This window comes from Protobothrops mucrosquamatus, unplaced genomic scaffold, assembly GCF_001527695.2.
Source record: "Protobothrops mucrosquamatus isolate PMUCROS unplaced genomic scaffold, P.Mucros_1.0 scaffold1805, whole genome shotgun sequence".
Lineage (NCBI taxonomy): Eukaryota > Metazoa > Chordata > Lepidosauria > Squamata > Viperidae > Protobothrops > Protobothrops mucrosquamatus.
In genome coordinates this window covers 409,549-434,174 of record NW_015387942.1, presented here as the reverse complement: position 1 = coordinate 434,174, position 24,626 = coordinate 409,549, and the positions used below count along the sequence as shown (strand labels likewise).

Genomic DNA, 24,626 nt, shown 5'->3' with positions numbered 1-24,626 from the left:
AGCCCTTCTAATGAGTTGGGCTAGTCTTTTTCCGAATACATTTTTCCTTGTTTTCGTGAGGTGCAGCCCATCCTTTGTCAAGAGTCCGTTGCATAGGAAATGCAGACCATGGTCCCGGAAACCAAAGTTTTCTTGGCGACACCAACCTTTTTGCCAATGGCTTCATGATACAGGCCAATGCTAGCGAAGTGGCCATGGGGGCAATGCTACTCCAAGAATAAAGAGGGGAGGCCCCAATCATGTGCCTACAGCTCCCAGAAAGTAACCAACACTGAGACGCATTGGGCGGTGTGGGAGAAGGAGGCTTATGCAGTCCAATGGGCGCTGCTGACCTAGAGACAATTTTTAGATGGCAGCAAGGTCCCTTTTGAGGTATGGATGGACCACAAGAACTTAGAGGCCATGAAGACCCCAAGATAACTATCCCCCAAACAAATCCAATGGGCTCAGTACTTCAATCGATTCATCTTTACCGTTCGGTACTTGCCAAGGGAGAAAAACTTCGTAGCAGATGCACTTTCTTGCCTGCCTCAGTATAAGAGCTCTAGGGAAGAGATAATTAACTCGATCATCCCCTCCAGGCTGCTGGCAGCACAAGGCTCCACGAGGCCAAGATTTTCACCTCCCTCTCACCTAAAAATCACCTAAAAATTGAAGGAAATCCTAGGGGAGGATGAATGGTTCAGAAAGCATAGAGAGGATTTGACCATGAAAGAAGACCTGGCCTGGAAGTTGTATGTTCTGCCTAACCTAAGAGATCAGATCCTGCAACAATGCCATGATGTGAAACCCGTGGGCCGTTTCGGGTTTGTGAAAACCCTCCATCTAGCTAGGAGGCAGTTCTGGTGGCCCAAGATGAACAAGGATATAGAGAGCTACATTTTGGGATCCCCAGTATGCCCATCCATGAAAAGATTGCTAGGAACACCTTCTGGACTGTTGCAGCCAATGGCTAACCCCAGCAGACCGTGGAAAGAAATTGCTATGGATTTCATTGTGGAACTACCTGAGAGTTCTGGGAATAGTGATTTGGACTGTGATCGACCTGTTTTCTAAACAAGCACATTTTGTGGCATGCCTGAAAATCCCATCAACCTGAACTTTGGCCAAATTGTTTGTGCAGTATGTTTATTGGCTGCATGGAGTCCCAAGGCACATCATCTTTGACTGGGGGGTGCAGTTCACTGGAAAGTTTTGGCAGAAGTTTATAAAGCTAATAGGCTCCTCACAGGGGCTTAGTTCTGGGTTTCATCCAAGTACTAATGGGGTGGCTGGGAGGACCAACCAATAAAGCAATATTTACGTTGCTATGGATTTGCTTCTTCGGTTCCAAGATGTGTATTCAATAAAGTTTATCTTTTATGGCACTCAGAAGCCTTGAAAATTCCTTAATATTGAGTTCGCTGGTCAGGCAGTTATATAGTAGATAGATAGATAGATAGATAGATAGATAGATAGATAGATAGATAGATAGATAGATAGATAGACAGACAGACAGACAGACAGACAGACAGACAGACAGACAGACAGACAGACAGACAGACAGCAAGGCAGCAAGACAACTACCATTATAGCACCATTAAGAAATATTAAAGTTTTAAATATTAGTTTAAAAAGAATGTTTAGGCTTTGTAATATATCTTGATTATTAGCATGAATGAGTTATTAATGTTATTAATGAAAGGATATATAATCAGACCTTTGAGTGATCTGAGATGGTATTTCATTTGTAAATTCATTATTTTCAGAAATCTTTTCTGTTGTACCAGTATTCAGAACGTCTCCCTCTGTGGAATAAAAATAATTTTATTATGTCATTTTGAGGAAACGCCTCCAATATTTGTTCTTTGTCTTACTGAAATATATTAGATTTATTAAATTAAATATTGTACAGAAATCAAGTCCAATGCATAATATCTGTATATTATAGATTACTGGTAGACAAAAGTTTTTAATTTGACTTCCAATAAAACATATATCTAAATTTCTCATTACTGAAATGAAAATCATAAAGGCTTATTACCTGCATCACCAAATGATTCACCTGCAAATTAAACATATTATTTTTCAGACTGAGTAGATCAAATAACTTGTTTGTTGTACACAGAACTGAGGACAGAGGATACAAGCATACACGAATAGATCTTCCCCACCAATTCTAAGATACTTTATCTTGATCATGAGAAAAACAGCATAGCTTTTAAAATATCCAGATAGCAAATCACTTAGGCTGAGAAGTGTTGACAGCAGATATAAAAATCCAGTGAAGAATTATGTAATAGATTCAGATTTAGGACAGAATTCAGTGGTATATTTCACAATTTTAAAAGTGATTTCCACTCAAGGTACTACACTATTATAAAAAAGTATGTTAGCACTATCGTGAAATAGTCACAGTATCATTATACTTAAGCATATCAATAGAAACAAAAGATAAAGAAATGGTTAATGTACAAAACAAAGAAAAAAGGAGAAATAAACAATCAGCGTATCTGTAATTTTTCATTTGTAATGTTTTAAATGCCTGTATTCCATATAATGGGAATACTACAAAAAGTCATTATGCATGATAAGCTAGTGTTTATTTATTTATTTATTAAATTTATATGTCACCCATTTCACTGGAAAGCAACTCTGTATGGCCTACAAACATCACAGAAACAGAGATACAAACATTAAATATTAAATAAATAGAAATTAAATAAGTTAAAAATCAGAATATTACAGTATGGAGATGGGATCCTCCTGATCCATTCCAACATGAAATGCCCCCATCTGGACCCCAGGCCAGTCGGCAGAGCCAGGTTTTGAGGTGGCAGACTAAGCAATGGATTGAGCAGCAGTGGCCATACAGTGGTGGTGAGTCAAGCAGCGACCGTAGTAGGCCAAGTATTGGCAATGGGCCAAGTGTTGGCGGGCCAAATGGTGACAGTGGACTAAGCAGTGGCAGATGGGCCAGCCAGCAGACCAAATGGCAGTAGCAGACCAAGTAATGGTGGAATGCTAAATGTCACTATTGGCCCCAATGGCTTATCTGAGGAGCAATGCCTAGGCCCCACTGAGGAGCTGTATCTAGGACTCGCTTGATAGTGGGGCATCGGCATCAGCAGTGGTGGTTGTGATGATAGCAGTGAGATAGATGGCAACAAGAGGGGCTGTAGCTGTCCCAGTGGCCTTCCTAGGAAACAGTGCCGAGACCCAGTGGCATCGGTCCTGGCAACCTAGCATCCAGACCCATCTAAGAGATTTGTGGTTCAAACAAATGCTTCAGATATTGCCAATGGAGCTGTTCTTCCACAAAAGAGGGAGAGAGAAAACAGTTTCTTGCCTAGCACTTTCTTCTCTAGAGCTTTGACTACCCCAGAATGGAACTCTTCAATAAAGAGTTCCTGGTCATTAAATCCACATTCCAATACGGGAGACACTTTTTGGAATGAGCACATTTTTTACATAGAAGTCAACAAAGACCATCAAAATCTGCACATCCTGCAACAGACCAAGCTGCTTTCACCCAGACAAATCAGATGGAGCCAATTCTTCTCACACTTTAATTTTTACATTCAATACCTTGCAGGCTCAAAGAATGTGATGCCAGATGCACTCTCTTGCAAACCAGAATATTCTCAAGTTCAACAGACTCCTATACCAACAACAATTCTACAACGTTCGCATTTCTGACTTTGATAGCAACCAGCATCCACTGAGAGGTTAGGAACTACCCAACTGCACCAGGACTTAATCACCAGGATAAAAGCTCAGCAACATTTAGACTGCTTCTCACAGGCCTGGATGGATGGCCTCAAGGAAGCTCTAGCAGGCATCGTAACCCATTCACAATGGAGGGAGGAGTCTTAAAACATAAGGGCAGAATAGTAGTTCTTCCGCCTTGCAGGGAAGAGATTGTCAGGTCCCCATAGATCCCTATCGGGACACTGTCATTCTGGTGCAAAGGGGGGGGGGGCTCAGGGCTTTTCTGTGATGTATCCATTTTACTTTGTTCTTCTTTTGCTTTGATGTATCTTCCTGGGAAATGGGAGGGGGAGGGATATGCCTGGGGCCATCTGCTTTGTCCCATCCCCGGAGAACCAAGGTCATGGTGCCTGAGAACGACTTATCACCTTCTCAGCTCAGAGTTCTCACACCTTCGCACCTCTGGATTGGCTCTCTATGGACTGTGCAGTTGGGAGGGGTTTGAACAATGAGGTTTAATCTAGAGTTTTTGCACGGGAACTTTAGATCCTGCCTATTTTCTCTGCAATCACTATCTCTCAATAAAAGATCCTTTTGAAATGCTGCCTGCTTCAAGGAGTTTGACTTTCTTGAGGGAATATCTGAAGCGAGACCTTACATTAGGCAGGATCTGCAAAGTGGTCAACCTGGAGCAGCACCAGCCCTACCATGGGGATCGTGCATACAATGTCTAACCAGGGCAGCGAGCATGAAGAAGTTGAGTATTGGGGGGAAACCTCCACCAAAACCCATCCTGACACAAACTCCACTGGATGGACGGAGGAAGCTGCTGCCCTGGAGGAGCCTTCAAAGCCGAGATGGTCCATTGGTGTGGGGAAGAAGGAGGACTGGGAAGGAGTCACCCTCACCGTGGCAGCCGATAGCATGGCTGGAGGCGCGAGATAGAAGCGCTGTATGATGACGATGAACTGGAGGAAGAACCGGATCACGCCAACCACCACATGAAGCAAGCAATATGTTTCCATGATGGAAGCTTTCTAGAGTCTGAAAATGCGAGAGGCCATAGCTTGCATGGAAAGAGATGACGGGAGGCACGAGGAAGCCACATGTGGAAGGGGGGAATCCTTGACCCTGGAGACAGCTGCCGGCACCCACCGAATCTGCAGAGAGGGTGACAACCACACCAGGCAGCCCTCCCCAAAGGGACCCTGGTGGTGCAAATGTCCGGAGAATCAATGGAGGAAGACCCCATCAGCAGGAACAAAAGGCACCCCCTCTTGGCATGAAGTTTGATGGAGACCCCCAGCTATTCGGATTCTTTCTCACCACGTCCTCACCTACATGCAAGAATACAGGCGAGACATCCCCACCGAAGGTGCTAGGATTAGAGTCATCATCCTGGCCCTGGAGGGGGCCGCCGCCTGATGGATGGTGACCAACACCAATACCCCAGAGCTCTGAAACTTTAACCGCTTCATGACACCGCTGAGATAGAGGTCCTAAAAGCATTGCTAGACTCGGGATGCACCAAATGCTTTATAAGCCCAACCTTAGTGGGAAAACTGGGGGTCCGCCTGAGGAGATTAAAGAACCCGATTACTTTTTGTCAACTAGAAGGGTCAGTTGCAGGGGGTATCCCAGCCACTTTTGCCATTGAGTCCCTGGGCCTAGCCATGGGAAGCCACTCCGAGACTCTAACCTTTATAGTGGCACCCGGAATGGAATGGCCCCTCATCTTAGGACTGACTTGGCTCAAAAAATGAACCCGCGGGTGGACTGGAGGGACTCTTGAAGTTCCCAAAAAGGGAGAAAGGCCCCACGCAATGGCAGCCACAAGGCAAGGAAGGAACCCCGAAGAGAAATGGCGGCTGCCTTGAAGAGCGAGTTGCTGCAGGGCATACCCTGAGAATATCACTATTTGGTCGATGTGTTTAGTGAGAGAGGTTGAGACAAACTCCCTCCCACCAACCCACAAACTGTGCTATTGAGATTGTTCCCAGGGCCAAGTTGCCAAAACCAAAACTATATTCCATGACTCCAAGGGAGTTAGCTAAACTGCTCAAGTTTATAGACAAAAACTTGGCCTGAGACTTCATTCAGCCAGCCAGACCCAGGATGGCCGCCCCAGTTCTGTTCTGGGAGAAGAAAAATGGGTCTCTGCATTGATTATAGGAGTCTTAATGCAGTGTGTGTGGAAAATGTGTGCCCCCTTCCACTCATGAAAGATATGCTGGCCCACTTTTAAAAAGGCAGAATATTCTCTAAACTGGACTTACGGGATGTATATTACCAAAAGCCCTTTGTTATTCAGGCCGATGCCAGTGATATAACGATAGGAGCTGTGCTGCTCAGGAAAATGAGAAAGGGCAACTACAGCCTTGTGCTTACACATCAAAAAAACACAGAAACCGAGCAACGTTGGGCGATGTGGGAAAAAGTGGCATATGCCGCCTCACCTGGCAACATTTCCAGGAAGAGAAAAAAATCCCTTTTCTGGTCTGGACTGACCACAAAAACTTAGAAGCTCTGAAAACTCTGAGGAAATTGTCCCCCAAGCAGGCACAGTGGGCACAGCACTTTCAATGTTTTAATTTCTCCCTCCGTTACTTACTGAGGGGGAAGAACTTCTTAGCTGATGCTCTGTCGAGTCTACCGCAATATAATAGTGCAAAAGCGGAAGTGGTAAAACCTTTGCTCCCAGCATGACAATTAGCGGCTCAATTAATGAGAGCACAACCAAAAGGGGGGCCGCCCCTAGATAACACCACTATCCTGGCTTTCAAATAAGCCCTAGAGGAAGATGAGTGGTTTCTCAACCACAAAAATATTTGCTCCATGAAGGAAGGACTACCTGGTAGGAGAAAAATTATACATCCCAACCAGTCAGAGACTGAGAACTATGCAAACATGCCATGATACGAACCTGGCAGGACACTTGAGATTTGTGAAAACCCTACACATCCTAAAGAGACAATTTTGGTGGTCGTCCCTTAAAAAGGACATTGAAAGCTATGTGTCCAGCTGCCCCATCAGCGCGAAAGCCAAACGGAGGCAAGGAAAGACACCTGGCCTCCTGCAACCAGTGGCAAAGCCTTCAGCACTTTGGAGACAGATTTCTATGGATTTTATTATAGAACTGCCAGAAAGTGCGGGAAATACTGTTATTTGGGTGGTAACTGACTTATTTTCAAAACAGGTCCACTTTATCCTGTGTCAGAAGATCTCCACCACCAAAGCCATGGCAAAGCTGTTACTCCATCATGTGTACTGTTTACATGGGGTCCCATGTTGCATAATTTCTGATAGAGGGATCCAATTCACGTGAAAGTTCTAGAGAGCACTTTTGGACCTTTTAGGGACAGATCAGGGCCTGAGTTCTAGTCACCATCCACAAACAAATGGTGGGACAGAACAAACAAACTCAATTTTAGAACAATACCTAAGATGCTTTATTAACTACCAACAAGACAACTGGACTGACCTCTTGCCATTTGCTGAAGTGGCTTATAACAATGCTGTACACACCAGCACTAGTTTTACCCCTTTCCAAGTCGCCACAGGGCAAGACATCAACCAATGCCCAAGTTGACAACTAATGAACCCTAGCATTTTTGCACAGGAACTTTAGATCCTGCCTATTTTCTCTGCAATCACTATCTCTCAATAAAAGATCCTTTTGAAATGCTGCCTGCTTCAAGAATTTGACTTTCTTGAAGGAATAGCTGAGGCGAGACCTTACAGTGGTATTGTAGCTTTGCCATAACAATCAGCAGGGCAATGAGGGTGTTTTCAAACTCTGCACAGAATCTTAAAAGAGTTTTGGTGGCCTAAGAGACAGACATGAAGGAATATGTGGCCTCTTGCCACACACACAGGAAGATCAAACCTCTCCATCAGAAGCCTGCAGGACTCTTGTGGCCATTTCCAATATCTGCCCACCCATAACATACAGTGTCTCTGGATTTCATTACTGATTTAACCCTTTCCCCATCCAAGATTTTACTACCATTTTGGTGGTGCTAGATCGATTCACCAAGATGGCTCATTTCATACTCTGCAAGGACTTACTCAATGCCAAAGACACAGACCAGCTTTTCCTAAACAACATCTTTCCCTACCATGGCATGGTCTCAGCACTGGTTTCAGATACAGGCATACAGTTCCAATTCAGATTTTAAAAGGCACTATTCCAGCTCCTAAATGTCAAGATCAACCTCTCTTCAGCCCATCACCCTGCCACAAATGGTGAGGCTAAGAAGCATAACTAGCTCCTCCAACAGTATTTGAAGTGCTATTGAACCTCCAGTCCTTGTTGTTGGACAACTGGCCATTGTTGTTGCTCCTTATAGAATTTTCTTATAACAACTCGCTACACTTATCAACTTCAATGTCCCCATTTTAAGCCATGTTTGGCACACACCCGAAAGTGTTGCCAGACCACCCTGCCCTGGACTCTGGATGGGGTTGCACTAATCCAAACAGACCAGTGCACAATTTGTGTGTTTTCCTAGACTCACATCTGCTCAAAGAGCAGGTGGCAGTCATAGCTAGGAGAGCCTTTGTACAACTTCATGTTAAGCTCCAGTTGTGCCCTTTCCTGGATTGTGAGTCCCTATGCTCAGTCAATCTTGTCCTGGTCATCTTGTATTTGGACTACTACAATATGCTATACATGGGACTATGTTGAAGAGTATTCGGAAACTATAGCTGGCACAGAATGCAGATGCATAGACAGTTCTAGAGGCCCCTAAAGTGGCCCATGTAATACCACTGTTGCACAAACTGCACTGTTTGCTGGTTTGCTTAGCCCACCGCCACTGCTTGGTACATCACTGCCACTTGGCCTGCTGTGACTGTTCGTTCCATTTCTTAGACCGCCGGATCCAGAAGGTCTTGAGGGTAAGGGGAGGGGGGAGGAAGAGGGAAAAGGGTCCCCACATCGAGCAAGCATGCACTATTTGGTAGGGAAGGCTATTGGAAGCTTCATGAATGCCATCTGTTCCTAACCGCCATCTATGAATGAATCCTATTGATCTCAATGGAGTGAATTTCTTGAGTAGAAACCTCCTATTAAAGTTCATTTGTTTATTTTTGATGCAAAGAAACCCAATACCAAAACAATCATGTCAATATGTTAAAAGATCAGATGTATTTATAAGAAACTAACAGCCACCAAAAAAGGCCCAATACGCAGTTACAATATGGTCTCAGCTAGAAAACTAAGCAAAAAGTTCCAAATCAGCAGTATTTTGGAACACAGTATCTGGTATACTGAACGAGCATAAACTTTTATTTGATATTCCCATCTCAGCTTCAGTGTGGGAAGATTTTTACACTCTATTTGTCAACTCCAACCACGATCACATAGAAAAGATGACTACTGAACTACTAATTCTTGATAACATCCTTTCTTGGCCACCAGTGAAAGAGCGTGGGGGAGGCCTCTGGGTGAATCTGTGCCTGCACTAGGCTCCCATGGTTTCCCCCACCTGAGTCATTTGATGTTCTGCCTAATGACCCATGCATTTGTTTAACAAATACATTGGGGAAGACAGGGACAGGGAGGTCATTAATTATGTCCTTCATTTAATGTCTTTGACTTCTAACACAAGTGGGCAGGCTCCATTACAGGTAGTCCCCAAGGTACGAATCTAATGTAGCCTGCCCATTAGCCCTCGGAGCTGGCTAAGTGGCCGAGTGGCCGTATCAGCAACGTGGTAGATAACAACCAAACCACAGTAAGATCGGCCAGGGAATTTTTAGAGAAAGTCAAGCTCTTAAAGGTGGAAGGAGATGAAGTGATGGTGTCGTTTGATGTCACCTCATTCTTCACCTCCATCCCGCAAGACTTGGCAGTCACGACATTAAGAGACTGTCTTAACGAAATGGGACAAGGACAACATCAGGATTCCCTCCACACTGAGGATCTAGTGAAGCTAATAACATTATGCTTAAAAACATATTTTACTTTCCAAGGGACCACATACAAACAGGTCAAAGGAACACCAATGGGATTCCCCCATCTCAAGTATAGTGGCGGAGGCTGTCCTGCAACACCTGGAGGCCATAGTGATGACCCAAATTTTGGGTTCGGTATGTGGACGACACGTTTGTAATTATTAAGAAGCAAGATAAGGCCAACTTTATGGATGCGTTAAACTCCGTATACCCGGACATCAGCTTCACAGCAGAGGAGGAGAACCAGGGTTCCTTAGCCTTTTTGGATGTGTTGGTCCACCGCCAACCGGATGGGACTCTACACACAAGGGTATACCACAAACCGACTCATACCAACAGGACCCTCCACTATAAAAGCAACCATTCAGTGGCCCACAAGATCAGCTGTGTAAGAACATTATTCAAATGGATAGACTCACATTGGAGTACAACCAAGACCAAAACTGAAGAAAGAAACCACCTCTTTCGAACCTGTAAATACAATGGTTACCCTACCGAATTTATCAGGAAGTACAGTAGACCACACTGATCCCGTGAAGACTTGCAAAAAGCCGATAGGATGACAACACAAAATGTGTGCATCCCTCTCCCATATATCAATAGTGTGTCGGAGGCAACAGCCAGATTACTGCCCCCCTTTATGGGCCCAGAAGTGGCCCATAAACCAGACCAAACCTTACGGACCAAGATCATGCACCCAAAAGACCCACTCCCCAACGAGGAAAAATCTTCGATAATATACAAGATCAAGTGCAAGGACTGTTCCTGCAATTACGTTGGGGAGACTACTAAAAGGTTAAAAACTAGGATGCATGAGCATGCACTGACAGTTAAAAGACAGGAACAATATTCACAAATTTGGACCCATATGACCAACTATGGACATGAATTTGATCTTACCAGTGCACAACCTATATCCAGGGATACAACTAAGGGAGGCCGCCTACTCAAGGAAGCCTGGCTCTCTGACGGCGATTCTATCAACCGCCACATAGAACTTTGCCCAGCATACCAAACAGTTAAGATATGGGAAAAACAACACCATAGCCCACAACGAAGGCAATTTGCACATCCCCAAGATCAGAGGGAAGGGGGGATGGAGGAGGTAGCCCATTTGTGAGATAACGAACTCACAACATATCCTACAAGGGAAACAGAGAAGAGACAAAAAACACCCCCATAGACACCCCAAATACGCACACCCCAATCCACCCCACAACAAGGAGAAATAATGATGGGTGGGAAAGACACAGATGGCTGGATGACAACCCACGGGGCACTCGCACCACGACCCCCGCTAACAAGAGGGGAGAGATGAGACACTCCACCGACGACTACAAAAAAGAGATCCATGAGCAAACGATGGAAAACCACGCCACGGGACCCTGCACACATGCAAGAAGGGCAAAAGAACTAGCAAACGATGAAGGGGGATCGAAAAACCTAATGAATGATCAAGCAGTAAAGGACCTTAAGATGGGGGGGACAACCAGAAATGGATCAATATACCCATGGAGGTTCACGGAAGAAGGCAGCGCTCCTGAGTGGGAGAACACACATAGGAGCATATCCATCAGAGACTACCCTGATAGACGCTCGGATCCACTCAATATACCCCCTCCTCCAAGCACACATGCACACAACCCCGTTAAGGAAGATCAGATGGACCCCAGAATAGAATCAAAAAAGGGGATAAGTGTAAGCGAGCAAATGCAACCGGCGTATGCTAGCAGAAAGAAAGTGATTGAGCCCAGGAAAAAGAAAATAGTAACCTCGGAAGATATCAACACAGCAAGAGACGCGTGCCCTTTAAGAACAAACCGAGTAGAGAAAACGGATGGACCGATGACTAGATCGACAAGCCGGGCACAGAGCCGTCCGGCAATATAAAAAGGACTCCCAGTAATCTTGTATTATGCTCTGATGATGTCGGCAGTGTTGGCCGATGAAAGCTTAACTTTAGCTTTTGTATTAAACAGTTTTTGTTTTAATATTATCCTGGTGCTCGGACTATTTTATTTCTATTGTATAGATTTACCCAGGATTCGCATTTTTGGTATAATTAGGGAATATATATATATTCCCCCCTCTCCCCCTCTCTCTCTCCCCTCTCCCTCTCTCTCTTTCCTCTCCCTCTCTCTTTCTCTTTCCTCTCTTTCCTCTCCTGCTCTCTCTTTCTCTTTCTTTCCTCTCCCTCTCTCTTTCCTCTCCCTTTCCTCTCCCTCTCTTTCTCTTGCCTCTCTCTTTCTCTTTCCTCTCCCTTTCTCTTTTCTCTCCCTTTCTCTCTTTCCTCTCTCTCTTTCTCTCTCCTCTCCCTCCCTCTATTTCTCTCTCTCTCTCTCTCTCTCTCTCTCTTTCCTCTTCCTCTCTCTCTTTCTCTTCCCACCGGCGCTTCTCTCCTGCCCTTGCTGCGTCTCCGCAGAGGAAAGTGAGCCGAATAAGAATGTCCACGGTATGTCAGCTTGCTGGAGAACAAGCCAGCCAGCTGGCCAGGTAAAGAGAGAGAGAATGAAAGGCAGATGGCGCCGAAGGGGTGGGGAGGAGAGGGGGGGCAGGAAGTAACAGAAGGCACTGAAAGGTGCCCGGGGCACCACAGACCCGCCCGGGGAGACGCGTGGCCAGCTCGGCTGCCCAGGGAGCGGCCTGGGGACGGCCCAGGGAGCAATGCCCCCACCGGCCGCTGCCCCAGGTGGGACTCCACACTACCCAGGCTCGCCCTCCACTCATGGGATGTAGCTGTGGCAGGCCGCTGGGGGGGGGCTGATGCCGCGTGGCCCGCTGGCCCTGGCCGTGATGCTGCTGCTGCTCTGCCTGACCGGCCCCTGCCAACCCCTCCGCCAGGAGGTAGCAGGAGGAAGAAGGGGAGGAGGAGGGCGAGGAAGCTGCCCCCGCCCCAGTCTGGACTCCGCGCTGCCCGGGCTCGCCCTCCGCCCATGGGATGTAGCCACGGCAGGCCGCTGGCCCTGGCCGTGATGCTGCGGCTGCTTTGCCTGACCGGCCCCTGCCAGCCCCTCTGTCGGCCCGGCTGCCCCCCCGGGAGCCTCTTGCCCCGGCGCCCGCCCAAGCCGCCCGGCGGGCAGCAGGAGGAAGAATGGGAGGAGGAGGAGGAAGAGGGCGAGGAAGCCGCCGCTGGTGCCGGTCCCTGGAGGAGGCGCCCCCCCCACGTGTACGGCCAAGGCTCTTCTGCCAGTGTCCAACACCTCCGGCCAGAAGTTTCTGCAGGCCATCATCGTCGGCGTGAAGGGCAGGACCCGCGCGCTGCTCGAGTTCCTGCACGTCCACCTGGATGTGTGAGCTGTCGGGGCAGAGCCACACTTCTTTGACCGCTGCTATGAGAAGGGGCTGCTCTGGTACAAGTAAACCGGGGGGCATGCCATCTGCCCCGCGGCCACTTCACCGCGGTGCTCCATGGACTCAGAGCCCCCTCCCTCCCCCCCCCATCGACCCTCCGTCTTCGGCTCTGCTGCTGGTTGGAAAATGCCTCCCCCCTTCCCTTTCTCTCTCTCCCCCCCCCCCGCGATCTTCTGCTCACCTCGCATTCTTTGCCAACAAGCTGACTGGGCTGGCTTTAAATCGGCTCTCCTCTCCTGCCATTGCTGCGTCTCCCTCTTCCTTCCCAGCAGCCGGGACTCCAGCGCACCTTCCCGGCCGGCGGGGCCAATGGTCGCACCGGCTGGGAATCACAGGGGCTGCTCTCCCTCGGGGCCGTGGCTTGCGGGAGGGCTGGCCCACCCACCGGGGGCCGCTCCCAGGGGGGATCCCGGGGCTTCCCGGCCACGTGCGCCTCGGATGGGGCCAGCCTGGGAAAGGGACTTCCTGGCTACGCTTCTCCCAGGGGGCAGCACACCCGGGCGCAGGGCCAATCAGGAGCTCCACGGGGGGGGCAAGTCAGAGAGAGAGAGAGAGAGAGAGAAGGGAAGCGCAAGTGCCTCTCTCTGTCTCTCTCTGCAAATGGCGGAGGAAGCTGAGAGCCATAGCAGAAGGCTCAAAGAGCCACATGCGGCTCCAGAGCCACGGGCTGCTGACCTGTGAGCTAGCTCTCTGGAGAACACTCTGGGAAAGAAAAGAGGACAATCAGCAGCAAGGTTGATGGCCTCAGTTGATAGGTGTTTTATTGGAAGACCTGAAGGACCACATTAGGGACAGATCATCATGGAGGTTATCTATGTGGCCATTAAAGTTGACACCTACTTTATGGCACATCAATCTTTTGCAAATTTTACTGATTTGTCTATATTTAGTGTTATGGTTTTTCTTCTTGTTCCTACTACATGTTATCAAGTATCCTACACTATTTTAATCACATTTTCCAATATCATACAATGATGATAGTGTGACTGGTATTTCACTTAATGTTGCTGAAAAAAAAACATTGTAACAAATTTTATAAAAGCCATATGTGATAAGAAATCTAATGGCAGAACTAAAGAGCCTCTTGATGAGGGTGAAAGAGAGTGCAAAGATTGGCTTGAAACTTCTACATTAAAAAAACTAAGATCATGGCATCCAATCCCCTTGCTCCCTGGCAAATAGAAGGGAAAGAAATGAAGCACTGACAGATTTTATTTTCTTGGGTCCCAGATCACTGCAGATGGTGACTGCAGCCATGAAATTAAAAGACACTTGCTCCTTGAGAGGAAAGATGTGGCAAATCTAAACAGTACATTAAAAAGCAGAGACATCTTGCCAATAAAGATCAGTACAATCAAAGCTATGTTTTTTCCAGTAGTAATGTATGGTTGTGAGAGCTGGGCCATAAGGAACACTAAGCAAAGAAAAACTGGTGCTTTTGAAATGTAGTGCTGGAGAAGACACTTAAAAGTCCCTTGGACTGCAAGTCAGTCAACTGTAAAGGAAATCAATCCTGATTGTTCTTCGGAAGGAGAAGCTGAAGTTCAAATACTTGTCCACCTAATGAGAAGTAGGAAAAGACACTGATGTTGGGAAAGACTGAAGGCAAAAGGAGAAGTGGACGGCAGAGGATGAGATGGTTAGATCAGGGCTTTTCAACCTTTTCACCAACTGTACCACTTTTAGGATATAGCAATATTCGAGTACCACCTAGCAAGGTGTCAAAAACTTGATGACCAAAAAAAACCCTGTTCAAAGTTACAATTGCACTGAAATGACTTATGACCATTTTTCACACTTATGACCATTGCAGCATGCCCAGGGTCATGTGATTTATATTTGGATGCTTGCCAACTGATTCATATTTATAATGGTCAGTGTCCCAGGGTCATGTGATCTCCTTTTGCAACCTTTTGACAAGCAAAGTCAATGGCAGGGGTGTTGGTGGGCAAGTGCTAAGGTGGGACTTCCCTCCCTCCCTCCTTCCCTCCCTCCCTCTTTCTCATGCCCACCTCCTTCTGAAGGAAGAATTTGAACCCCCCCCCCAATATTTTCTCTCTTCTATATATTCACCAAACAAGGAAAAGCCTCCAGAGACAGAAAAGACAAGCTGCTGAGTGAACTAGCTTAAAAAGACACATTCCCCTTTAAGAATTAGTTACTGGCTAGAAAGGAAAGTTAAGGAGCGCAGCTGGCACTTAAGAAAAAAAATGTAGTAAGTATTGGCTGCCGGCTAAGGCAGCCTCCCCAAATGGCTCCATTCATAAGTAAAGGAATGCTACTGGCAAAATTCATTCAGGAGAAAAATACTTCAAAATCCCTTGCAACAAAACTTACAGCTAACAACAGCAGAGCAATAGAAGCTAACACGAGACATCAGCCATCAGCCAAATAGAAATTGCCAAACACTCCTTAAGAACACAAAGCCCTCATTGCACAAATCCCAGAACTTCAAAGTCACAAAAGCACATAAGAATCTTTCCACTCTCCATCTCCCTCCCCCATGCCTCACCTCCAGCCATTGCTGCTTTTTTCATTCCTCTTGGGGGGTGACCCCTCCCCTGCTGCATTTCTTGCCTGTTTGTTGCTGCCAGCACAGGTGGCTGCCACAAAAGTTATAGATCGGCTCATGGCCGACCTGCTTGATCTCTTCTCTCCCCCCACCCTCCTCCTTCCCCTTCGGTGCAGCTAGAGCTGACTCCACCTCCTTCCCAAGGCTGCTTCTTTTTCTCTCTCTCCCTCTCCCGCTCAAACTGCCTCCTCCTTTTATAGCGTCTCCTCTCCCCATCCCCTCCTCCTCCTTTCTCATGGGGAAGGGTGAGCCAGAAGTGAGCCTGGGGCCTTTGCCTTGCCCCAGCCACTGTGCAGCTCCAGAGGACTCTCTCTAAGTCCTTGCCTGCGCTGTATATGGCTGCGAACCACCTGCCACTCATTAATGTACCACAAGTGGTATGCGTACCACAAGTGGTACGCGTACCACCAGTTGAAAAGCCCTGGGTTAGATAGTGTCATCAACATAATGAACATGAATTTGGGCAAACTCCCAGAGACAGTGGAGGACAAGGGAGTCTAGTGTGATATGGTCCATAGGGTTGAAAAAAGTTGGACACGAGTTAGTAACTGGACAATAACAAAATGTGGTAACAAAAGAGGTTCAAGGCCTTGTAGGTTGAAGGAAGCAAGCAATAACAATTAAATAATAGAGAACCTTAGGGAGGTCATCAGAGGGAAACATAAGATTTCTGGATGTGTACTAATTTCCATAACTGAATTAATTCTTAAACTCAAGCTCCTTCCCTTAGTGTTTTGAAGTATCCTGAAGTCTATGGAGATTCTCAGTCATCTAGGTCAGGGGTCCCCAACCTTTCTTGGTTGGCAGCCTGGGGCGGGTGGAGGCACATTTATCCATGTGAGCATGAATGTGCGCGCACGAACGGGGCTGTGATTGTGCATGTGATGCAAACAGGGCCACGAGCGAACACACAATGCTCGGAAGACGTTAGCACCTGTGCAATGCTTGCATGAATGGAGATGTTGCGCTTGCAGCGACAATAGCACCAGAATAATGCCACGATGCTAGCACTTGGGGGGGGTGCACTCATGGCAACACTAGTGTCCACACGACGCTCACGGCATTGCTAGCACCCGTGCAAAGCCACGCTAGCGTGAGAGGGGGTGAGCTTGTGGCAACGATAGCACCCATGCAATGCCATGACATTGCTGGGTGGGAAGGAAGTTGGAGGCTTGCAAGCTCTCACTGATTCCCACCACTATACATGCCTGAACTTCATTGGGTAGATGAGTGGCTATAGGGACCCAGTGGGATGGGTGGATGAGCTCTGCAATCCATCATAAGAATGAATAACTGTGGGGATGCTGCAGCCACCATAATTTTGAAAGTTGCAAGTAGCTTTGGGGAAGTCTGTTGTAACTTCAAATGGTCATTAAGCAACTTGTTGTAAGTTGAAGACTACCTATGTTGTGTATAAACAGAGAGCAAATCCCACTCCCTTCTAGTACTAAAGATGTTATCTTGTTGAGTAAACAACTAATCAGAAAAAACCCCAAAGAATCTGCAGAGAAAAAGAGAGAGACAGGACTAAGAGAGAAAGGGGGGAAAAGCAAATAAATGCTTATAAAATACAAATGAGTTGGTCTCTTAGAAGCTCTAAGTGTTCAGTCTCTAAATAGAACTAGTCAGGGGTCAAGAATCAAAAATATAACTGGCTCCAAAAGGAAGAGGCAACTTGAGGCGAAGAACGCCTCTATGTCATTTGGAACTGTTATGTTTTGAATCATACTCCAAATTCTCAAGAAAAAATAAAACAAGGAGGATTCTTTTAATTACCTTCACTTGAAGTTTTGTTTCGCTGTCTTGGTCCTTTTGTTGCCTGCTGCTTCGATAATCTTGCAGAATTTTCATTCTTAAAAATGTACATAAAAGCATGTAATGCATGTACAGTATATTGTCTAGGTCCATATGTGTATGTGCATGAATGAGTGTATGTGTGTGTGTGCGCACGCACACACACACACACACCATGCAGGCATTTTTAGAATATTACTTTTTTCCATTTTCTGAATGTATAAAGGTATCATAGGTAGTCAGATTTTAAACAACCAAGTTATAAGGGGAACTGAGTCTTTAGTAACGTACTCCGTAGAATTTGGATGTATTTCTATTTTCTGTAATTCAAGCAATGGTATGTTCAGAGGACAGAAAAACAATGTGGTCATTCCAGCAAAAGAAAAATGAAAGATATATTTTGCTTAATGAACTGAGGCGTATTTTTCTTAATTGATGAATGAACAAGTATAATGTTTTGGACTCATTTGTTTAATAGAGTTCTCTTTTTCCAGTTTTATGAAGTGTGAAGAACAGACCGCATTTTAAATCAAATTCATGCAGAAATATTACAAATTCAACAAGGTTCACAAACTTTTAAACATCACTTCTCAGGTCTTTTATTCTCTTTCATGCATGTTGCTTTAATTGCTTGCTTTTGCAAAAGTCACAATTTACAGGTTTGTATTCAATAGATAAAAACTATATATAGAAAAAGGAAAGCAGATTCCTACATACAAAAAAATAAACCTCTAATTTTATGTTACGGAGATTTTTCATTCAGCAACTGCATTGTTTAGCAAATATTTGCAGTTATACTGGTAATTACAGAGTAACTTCATAACCAATCTTTGCATTTTAGTATTTCAACAGTTACATGTTTCAAACTATAAGCCACACATGCTTTTTGTCACTTGTCTGTGGAGAGTAAAATGTAATATACCAGTAACCTGTAAAATTAGTATTTTCTATTACTTACTTCTTTATCAAATTCAGCTTGATCTTTTATAGACTTTTCTGCCAGTTTTTTAGCAACATTCTCTTCAGATCCTGTGGGCTAAGGAGAGAATATTTTTAATAAAATATCTAGAATCATTAACAGGCTGAAAAAGTAGTCCTCAACTCATGATGGCAATTGAGACTGGACATTCTGTTAAGCAATGCAGTCATAAAGTGCAAAGTGCAAGGAGGCACAAAAAGACTTAGGGAAGGGCACATAGGGATGTGAGGGGGTGAATGAGGGAGTCATGGCAAGGCTCAGGGAGGGTATGTGGGAGTACACAAACTAACCAGTGCAGTTTAAGTGCAGAAGGGCAGGAGAAGGTGCACAGGTGGGGGAGAGTTGCCCCAGTGACTTGCAACTTTCCCTGCCAGCTTTTCCACTGACTTTCCTGGGAAGCTGACAGGAAAAGTTGCATGTGGCAATCACAAGATCATGGGGTGCTGCAAGTTGTTTGTAAGTGCAAGCCAGTTGCCAAGCTCCCAGATTGTGATCAGATGTCCAAGGGGATGCCTGGGAGGCCAGAACTCTATGAACTATGGCCATAACCACCATTTAGCACCATCATAACTAATACTCATAAGTTGAGGACTACCTGTATTATCTCTTTATAGTTTTCTGTGACAAATAATCCTCACCAATAAGCAACACTACATATATGCAATTCTGCTCTCAAAGTCTGAATCAACAAACCCCATTATTAATGAACAGAATGGATTTCAGATTTATATAAGTTAGTCCATGGATTAATTTAACAAATTCTTGATGGTCATAGAAATTTCACTGATAGTCAGTGACTATATTTCATATCAAAGCTGACATGGTTATATAGTAATCTGAGCTCATGTCTTCAAAGTTGTCACACATTAATTTATTACAAATTAATACAGGTAGTCCTCAACTTACAACAATTGAGCCCAAAATTTATGTTGCCAAGTGAGAAATTTGTTAAGTGAGTTTTGCCCCATTTTATGACTTTTCTCATATTTATTAAGTAAATCACTGTAGTTCTTAAATTAATAATACATTTGTTAAGTGAATCTTGACTTCCCCATTGACTCTGCTTGTCAAAAGGTCGCAAAAAGAGATCACATGACCTTGGGATACTGCATTATAAATGTGAGTAAGTTTTCAAGTATCTGAATGTAAATTCCATGGCCATGGGGATGTTGCACCGCTCATAAATGTGAAAAATGGTTGTTAAGTCTCTTTTTTCAGTGCTGTTGCAACTTCGAACAGTCACTAAATGAACTGTTGTAAGACGAGCACTACCTGTAAGACCATACTCAATTAACTCACATTACTAGAATAAGATTAACCAAATAAACCATTATTTTCATCTGCAGCAATTTAGAAATCTCCCAGTGAAATCAATGAGAACCACCAACTAACTTGATTGCATCAATACATTCAGAGCTTTCATTGTTTATTTGATGTACTAGATGTCACAATATTGCTACGTTTAAAAAGTAAAATAGTAGTTATTTTAAAAGGCTTTTATGATATTTACTATTTACATGAGATAAACAATGAAAGTTCTGAATGTATTGAAATCTAAGAGAATGATTGAATCATGTCTTTTATAAGAAAAAATGCTTAAAAAGATACTATAGTTAGTCTACACGTTTTGCCTTTCAAACGAATTGCCATAGAATTTGCAATGTTAAAATTAATATTTAGAAATGCATCCATAGTTATGACTGCAGTTCACACTTTAAATAACTTGATGATAAGTTAAATTTTTGAATAATTATTTATTAAATTTCTTCACTGCCTATCTCACCTAAAGTGACTCTTAGATACATGCAATTCCCTGGAGAATGGATATGCTTAAAACGCCTGTTAATTCCAATTATCATTAACTATTACTGTACACATTACCTTTTTGTCTGTTTTGTCTTTTCTTTCTTCTCGTGTTGTTTCTATATCTTTCCCTCTTTCCCTCCGTTTGTCTTTTTCTTTGCCCCTGTCTCGGACTTTCTCATAATCTTTATCCCTGTCTCTAGGTTTATCTTTTTCTCGTAATCTGTCTTTTTCTCTTCCTCCCTCATATTGTTTCCTTTCCTTGTCTCTTTCTTTATCACATTCTTCTTTTTCTCCTCCCCCTTCTTCTTTTTCTTTGTTTCTAATTTTCTCTGGCTCTCTTCCTGATTTGGATAATCTATTCTTGATTCTCTCTTTTTCATATTTTTCACTTTCATTAACAGTTTTATCAAAATTATTGGGATGATTTTCATAATCTTTATATTTTTCATTTTCTCTTTGCTTGCTTTCTTCCTCTTTCAATTCTTCTTTGATTTTTTGATTCTGAACTGTGCTTTTGTCTTTTATTTCAGAGTCACCTCTTCCCTAAATAATAAAATACAAAATATTAAATTACATACAAAATATTTGGGTAATTCAAAATGTTAGCCATCATCCTTAAAACCCTTTAGGGATTAGGACCTAGATATCTTTGGGATTCATTATAGATAGTTCTTGATAATAATTTCTGTTAATAAGCAATATGATTGTAAAATGTGATATCACATGACTGTATTGCTTTGTGACAGCAATCGAGGCGGTTGCTAGCATAATCTCAGGATTGCATGGGTTATTAATTGGGAAGAGATGGGAGTCTCAGATAAGCAGGCCAGTGGGTGAAAGCTGCAGGTGACAGCGATGGAAGGGCAAATGCCACAGGGAGATGTTACAGAAAATGAGAAGCTTAGTGGGTGCTGCAACCAGGCAGTATGGAATATGGACAGGTAGTTGAGTGCCACAGGGGGGCACTAAGGAACACAGATGGGTGGATGGGTACCATAGGCAGGCATTATAGAGTGCAGGCAGGTGTGCAGATGGGTGCACAATTACTGCAGGTGGGTGTCATAAAGAGGTGCTATGGAATGTGAAGATGAGCAAGTGCCATGAGTGAAAGAGCAGGTGAAAAAACGATGCAGGTTTTTGCAAGATTTTGGTTGTGGGAAACCAAGCAGGAAAGGCTGCAAATAGCAATCATATGACTTCAGGATACTGCATCATTGTAATTACAAACTGGTTGCCAAGTGCCCAAATTATGATCATGTGACTGTGGAGATACTGAAACGGCTGCAACATTGCAGACTAGTCTTAAGTCCCCCTCATAATTTTGAATGGTTGCTGAACAAGTGGTCATAATCTGAAGATTGCTTTGATCTATAAGTAATCTTTGACTTATAATCACTCATTCAGTGACCATTCAAAATTACAATCATGCTGAACGAAAAGACTTACAACCTGTATCCGAACTTATAACTGCTACAATGCCTCCAAGATCACATGAACAAAATTTGCGCACTTGGCAATCCACCCACCCTAATGATTGACACAGTGATGCTACAACGGCCCCCATCCATCTTCCCCTATCCCCTCCTTGGGCCTATCTTCCACGTGGCTGGGTCCCCCCAGTCCTTGGGCTTGCTTCCCGCATCATGCTTCGCTTCACTTACCTTTTCCAAAGATTACTTTGGGTAAAACTGGCCAATCTGCCCTATGGCCTTTCTATACAGAGAACCCATGGTGCCATCCCGGAAATGGTTACAATTCTCTCAATCCAAGAATTTCCAAATAGTGCATTGGCTTCTTCTCTTTCTCAAAGGCAATCTTTGGAAAAGGTAAGTGGACTAAGATGTGATGTGGGGGGAGAAGAACCCAGATTGGGGGATCCAACAGAGAAGGAAACAGAGCATGGGGTGCCTCACAGGATGGCCCTGGGAGGCTCAAGGTAAGCCATATGTGAGCTAGGGAGGCCTCCCAGGGCCTCCCTCATCCCAAGGATTCTCAGGCTCTGCTTAATGACAACCAGGAGAGCAGGGATTGTTGTCGTTCAACAAGATGATCACATGGGTGTTTTGCTCAATGACTGCCAAACTTAAAATCGTAATTCTGGGCTCGACTATTGTTGTAAATCAAGGACTACCTTTATATTTCTTATGTATTTTGTTTTAAGCTGAGTTTAATCAGTTATCACTTAGCTTCATTTATGACTGGATCAGCACAGAAACCAAGTAAATAAAGAAATAAAACAATTTCCCTGGGTTTTTTATTCAACATATAGAACCCTATTACCTCTTTATGATATCTACATTCTTCTGTTTTAGATTCTCTGTTTTGAGATTTAGATGAATATAGTGCCTTTTCTTTAATAGCTTTTTCTTCAGCAAGTACTTTCTGAACAGCTTCATCACTGGAAAGCTACATAAAAGAAATGCACATTAAACTACTAGAATACATGTAACTCCCAGTGCCAGAATACAAACAAGCACCCCATGCCCTCGTTCTCTGGCCTCCCTGCATTCACACATACCCCACATGTCAACGCTGCTAATATTGTATATTCTTGCTTTGACAAAATATGCAGAACTGTCTGGTATTTTTAGAGTTAATGCAGAGGAGAAGGAGGGAGGAGGGAAAAGCCCGCGAAAGAGAAAGGAAGGGAACCTTTGCCCTTCACACTAATTGGAGAACGTAAATCATGACATCAAAATAGGGAGCGGAAATGCTAGCAAAATAACTGCTCGGTGGGTGGGGATTTTAGATCTTAGCATCCCTTCGTTATGCTGTGCCGACATTTTGTAACATGATAAAAGACTTTTAGGAAAATCAATGCCTGGAAGTTCTTTGAAGTGTTTCATTAGCCGGAACCATGACATCATGCTAAGATCTCAATCCTTTTCAAATGACCTGGGGTCCTGAACTCCATCCACTGCCTCTAGGCTTGAGAGGAACTGGTAAAGATTCAGGGGAAGAAAATCTATCATGAGAAAAGGGAGTTTGATTGAAGACCCAGCAGCTGCTGATAACCCAGAGTGGGAAGCAACAGACAGCATGCTGTGGGAAGATGAATTTTGGCAGACAAATACAAATCGGTGGAGAGCTGCCAGGTAACCTGCAATTGAAGATTCAGGTGAGTCACTGGAAAGATTTCAAAACCCAGAAGTGAGAAGCAGAGAACAGCTTCTGTTGAGAGAGGCCCCTAGCCCCTCCCTCGCAGATGAAACAGCCTTCCAAACCCTGGGGTCCCCTGCCAGGGCCTCCAGCCCCACAGAGAGAGAGAACCCCAGCCTGGGCCCCCTACAGCAATGGGGAAATGAGCAACCCCCACAGATAGATGATCAGCAGCAGCTGAGCATACCACAGCTAATAGAGGCCTTGTAGCAGCTTGGGGTGGTGCAAAAGCCAGGAGAGCGACAGCCAGTGGGAGGGAGGCCCAGCAACAACCTCCACTTGTCCAGCAGCCATTGAGAGGCCTACAGCAGCAGGGGGCACCACCAGCCCCCGCTGGCCAGCAGCAGAGAGCTCAGCAGCCGGTGGATCAGCAGGCAGGATGGGGCCAACACCAACTGGGAGGGCCACAAGAGCAGAGGGGAGTCCAGCAGCCGTGGAACCAGCAACCAGGGTGGGGCCAGCAGCAACAGCCCCAGTGGGGGCCGCAACAGCCTGTATTTGCACCACCTTTCAGAGCAACCTTCGATGGGGATCCAGAGAAGCTGATTTTTTTTCTGAACCAAGTGCGTTCTCCCTTGAATCGCTGGGCCTATCTCTATCCAGACCCAGGTGCCATGGTCGATGTTATTGTGTCCAATCTAGAGGGAGAAGTATCTGAATGGCTGAATAATTTACATAGTGAGCAAGCCCCCGAACTGGAAGATCCCCACCTTTTTCTCCTGGGACTGAGAGAAAGATTTGAGGACCCATCCATTGGCCTCAAAGCAGCAGAACAGATTCACAAAATAAAACAAGCCAGTAGGCCTGCCCTGGAGTACGTGCGAGAGTTCCGCAAGACAGCAGGTCGAATAGAGGGGTGGCCTGAGCAAGCCCTCATCCAACACTTCATTGAGGGATTAGACGATCACCTCTTTCAGGCATGCATCTATCGAGCCATACCTGATCAGCTGCATGAATGGTACCAGGCAGCAGTGAAGCTAGACGTTCAGTTCACCCGCTATAAGAAACCTCCCCCACACGAGCCCGAGCAGCAACCAGAGCTACCCAGACAGCAATCACCCCCACGAAAGCCTTCAATTACTGCAATGGCTGAGAGACCCAGGCCACCTACAGGCCCATTGGGGTGGGGGGGTGGCGGTTATTATTAGGGAAGGCCTGGATCCAAGGGAGACCACTGTGCCGCAGACTGCCGGTTGTGAATCCCTAGGTGTGAAGTGGGGTCATGGGAGGCAGCAGGGCGTGCTGATTGTATACCTGGCTCCCCGCTATGTATCAGCAGCCCTACCCGAGCTACTCAGTGTGATAGCCGAGATGGCG

At 45.1% G+C, this 24,626-nt stretch overlaps 1 protein-coding gene across 1 annotated transcript in view; it reads right to left on the bottom strand.

Moving 5' to 3' along the window:
- TRAF3IP1 (TRAF3 interacting protein 1) overlaps positions 1-24,626 on the bottom strand; it is a 142,068-nt gene that overhangs the window by 89,698 nt on the left and 27,744 nt on the right. The window contains exons 4-9 of the mRNA XM_015823241.1: positions 22,431-22,556; positions 20,226-20,693; positions 18,324-18,401; positions 17,348-17,423; positions 2,024-2,044; positions 1,700-1,787 (exon numbers count right to left, since the gene is read on the bottom strand). Of these exons, the coding sequence (XP_015678727.1) occupies positions 1,700-1,787; positions 2,024-2,044; positions 17,348-17,423; positions 18,324-18,401; positions 20,226-20,693; positions 22,431-22,556 (857 nt within the window). The remainder of the gene's footprint in view (positions 1-1,699; positions 1,788-2,023; positions 2,045-17,347; positions 17,424-18,323; positions 18,402-20,225; positions 20,694-22,430; positions 22,557-24,626) is intronic.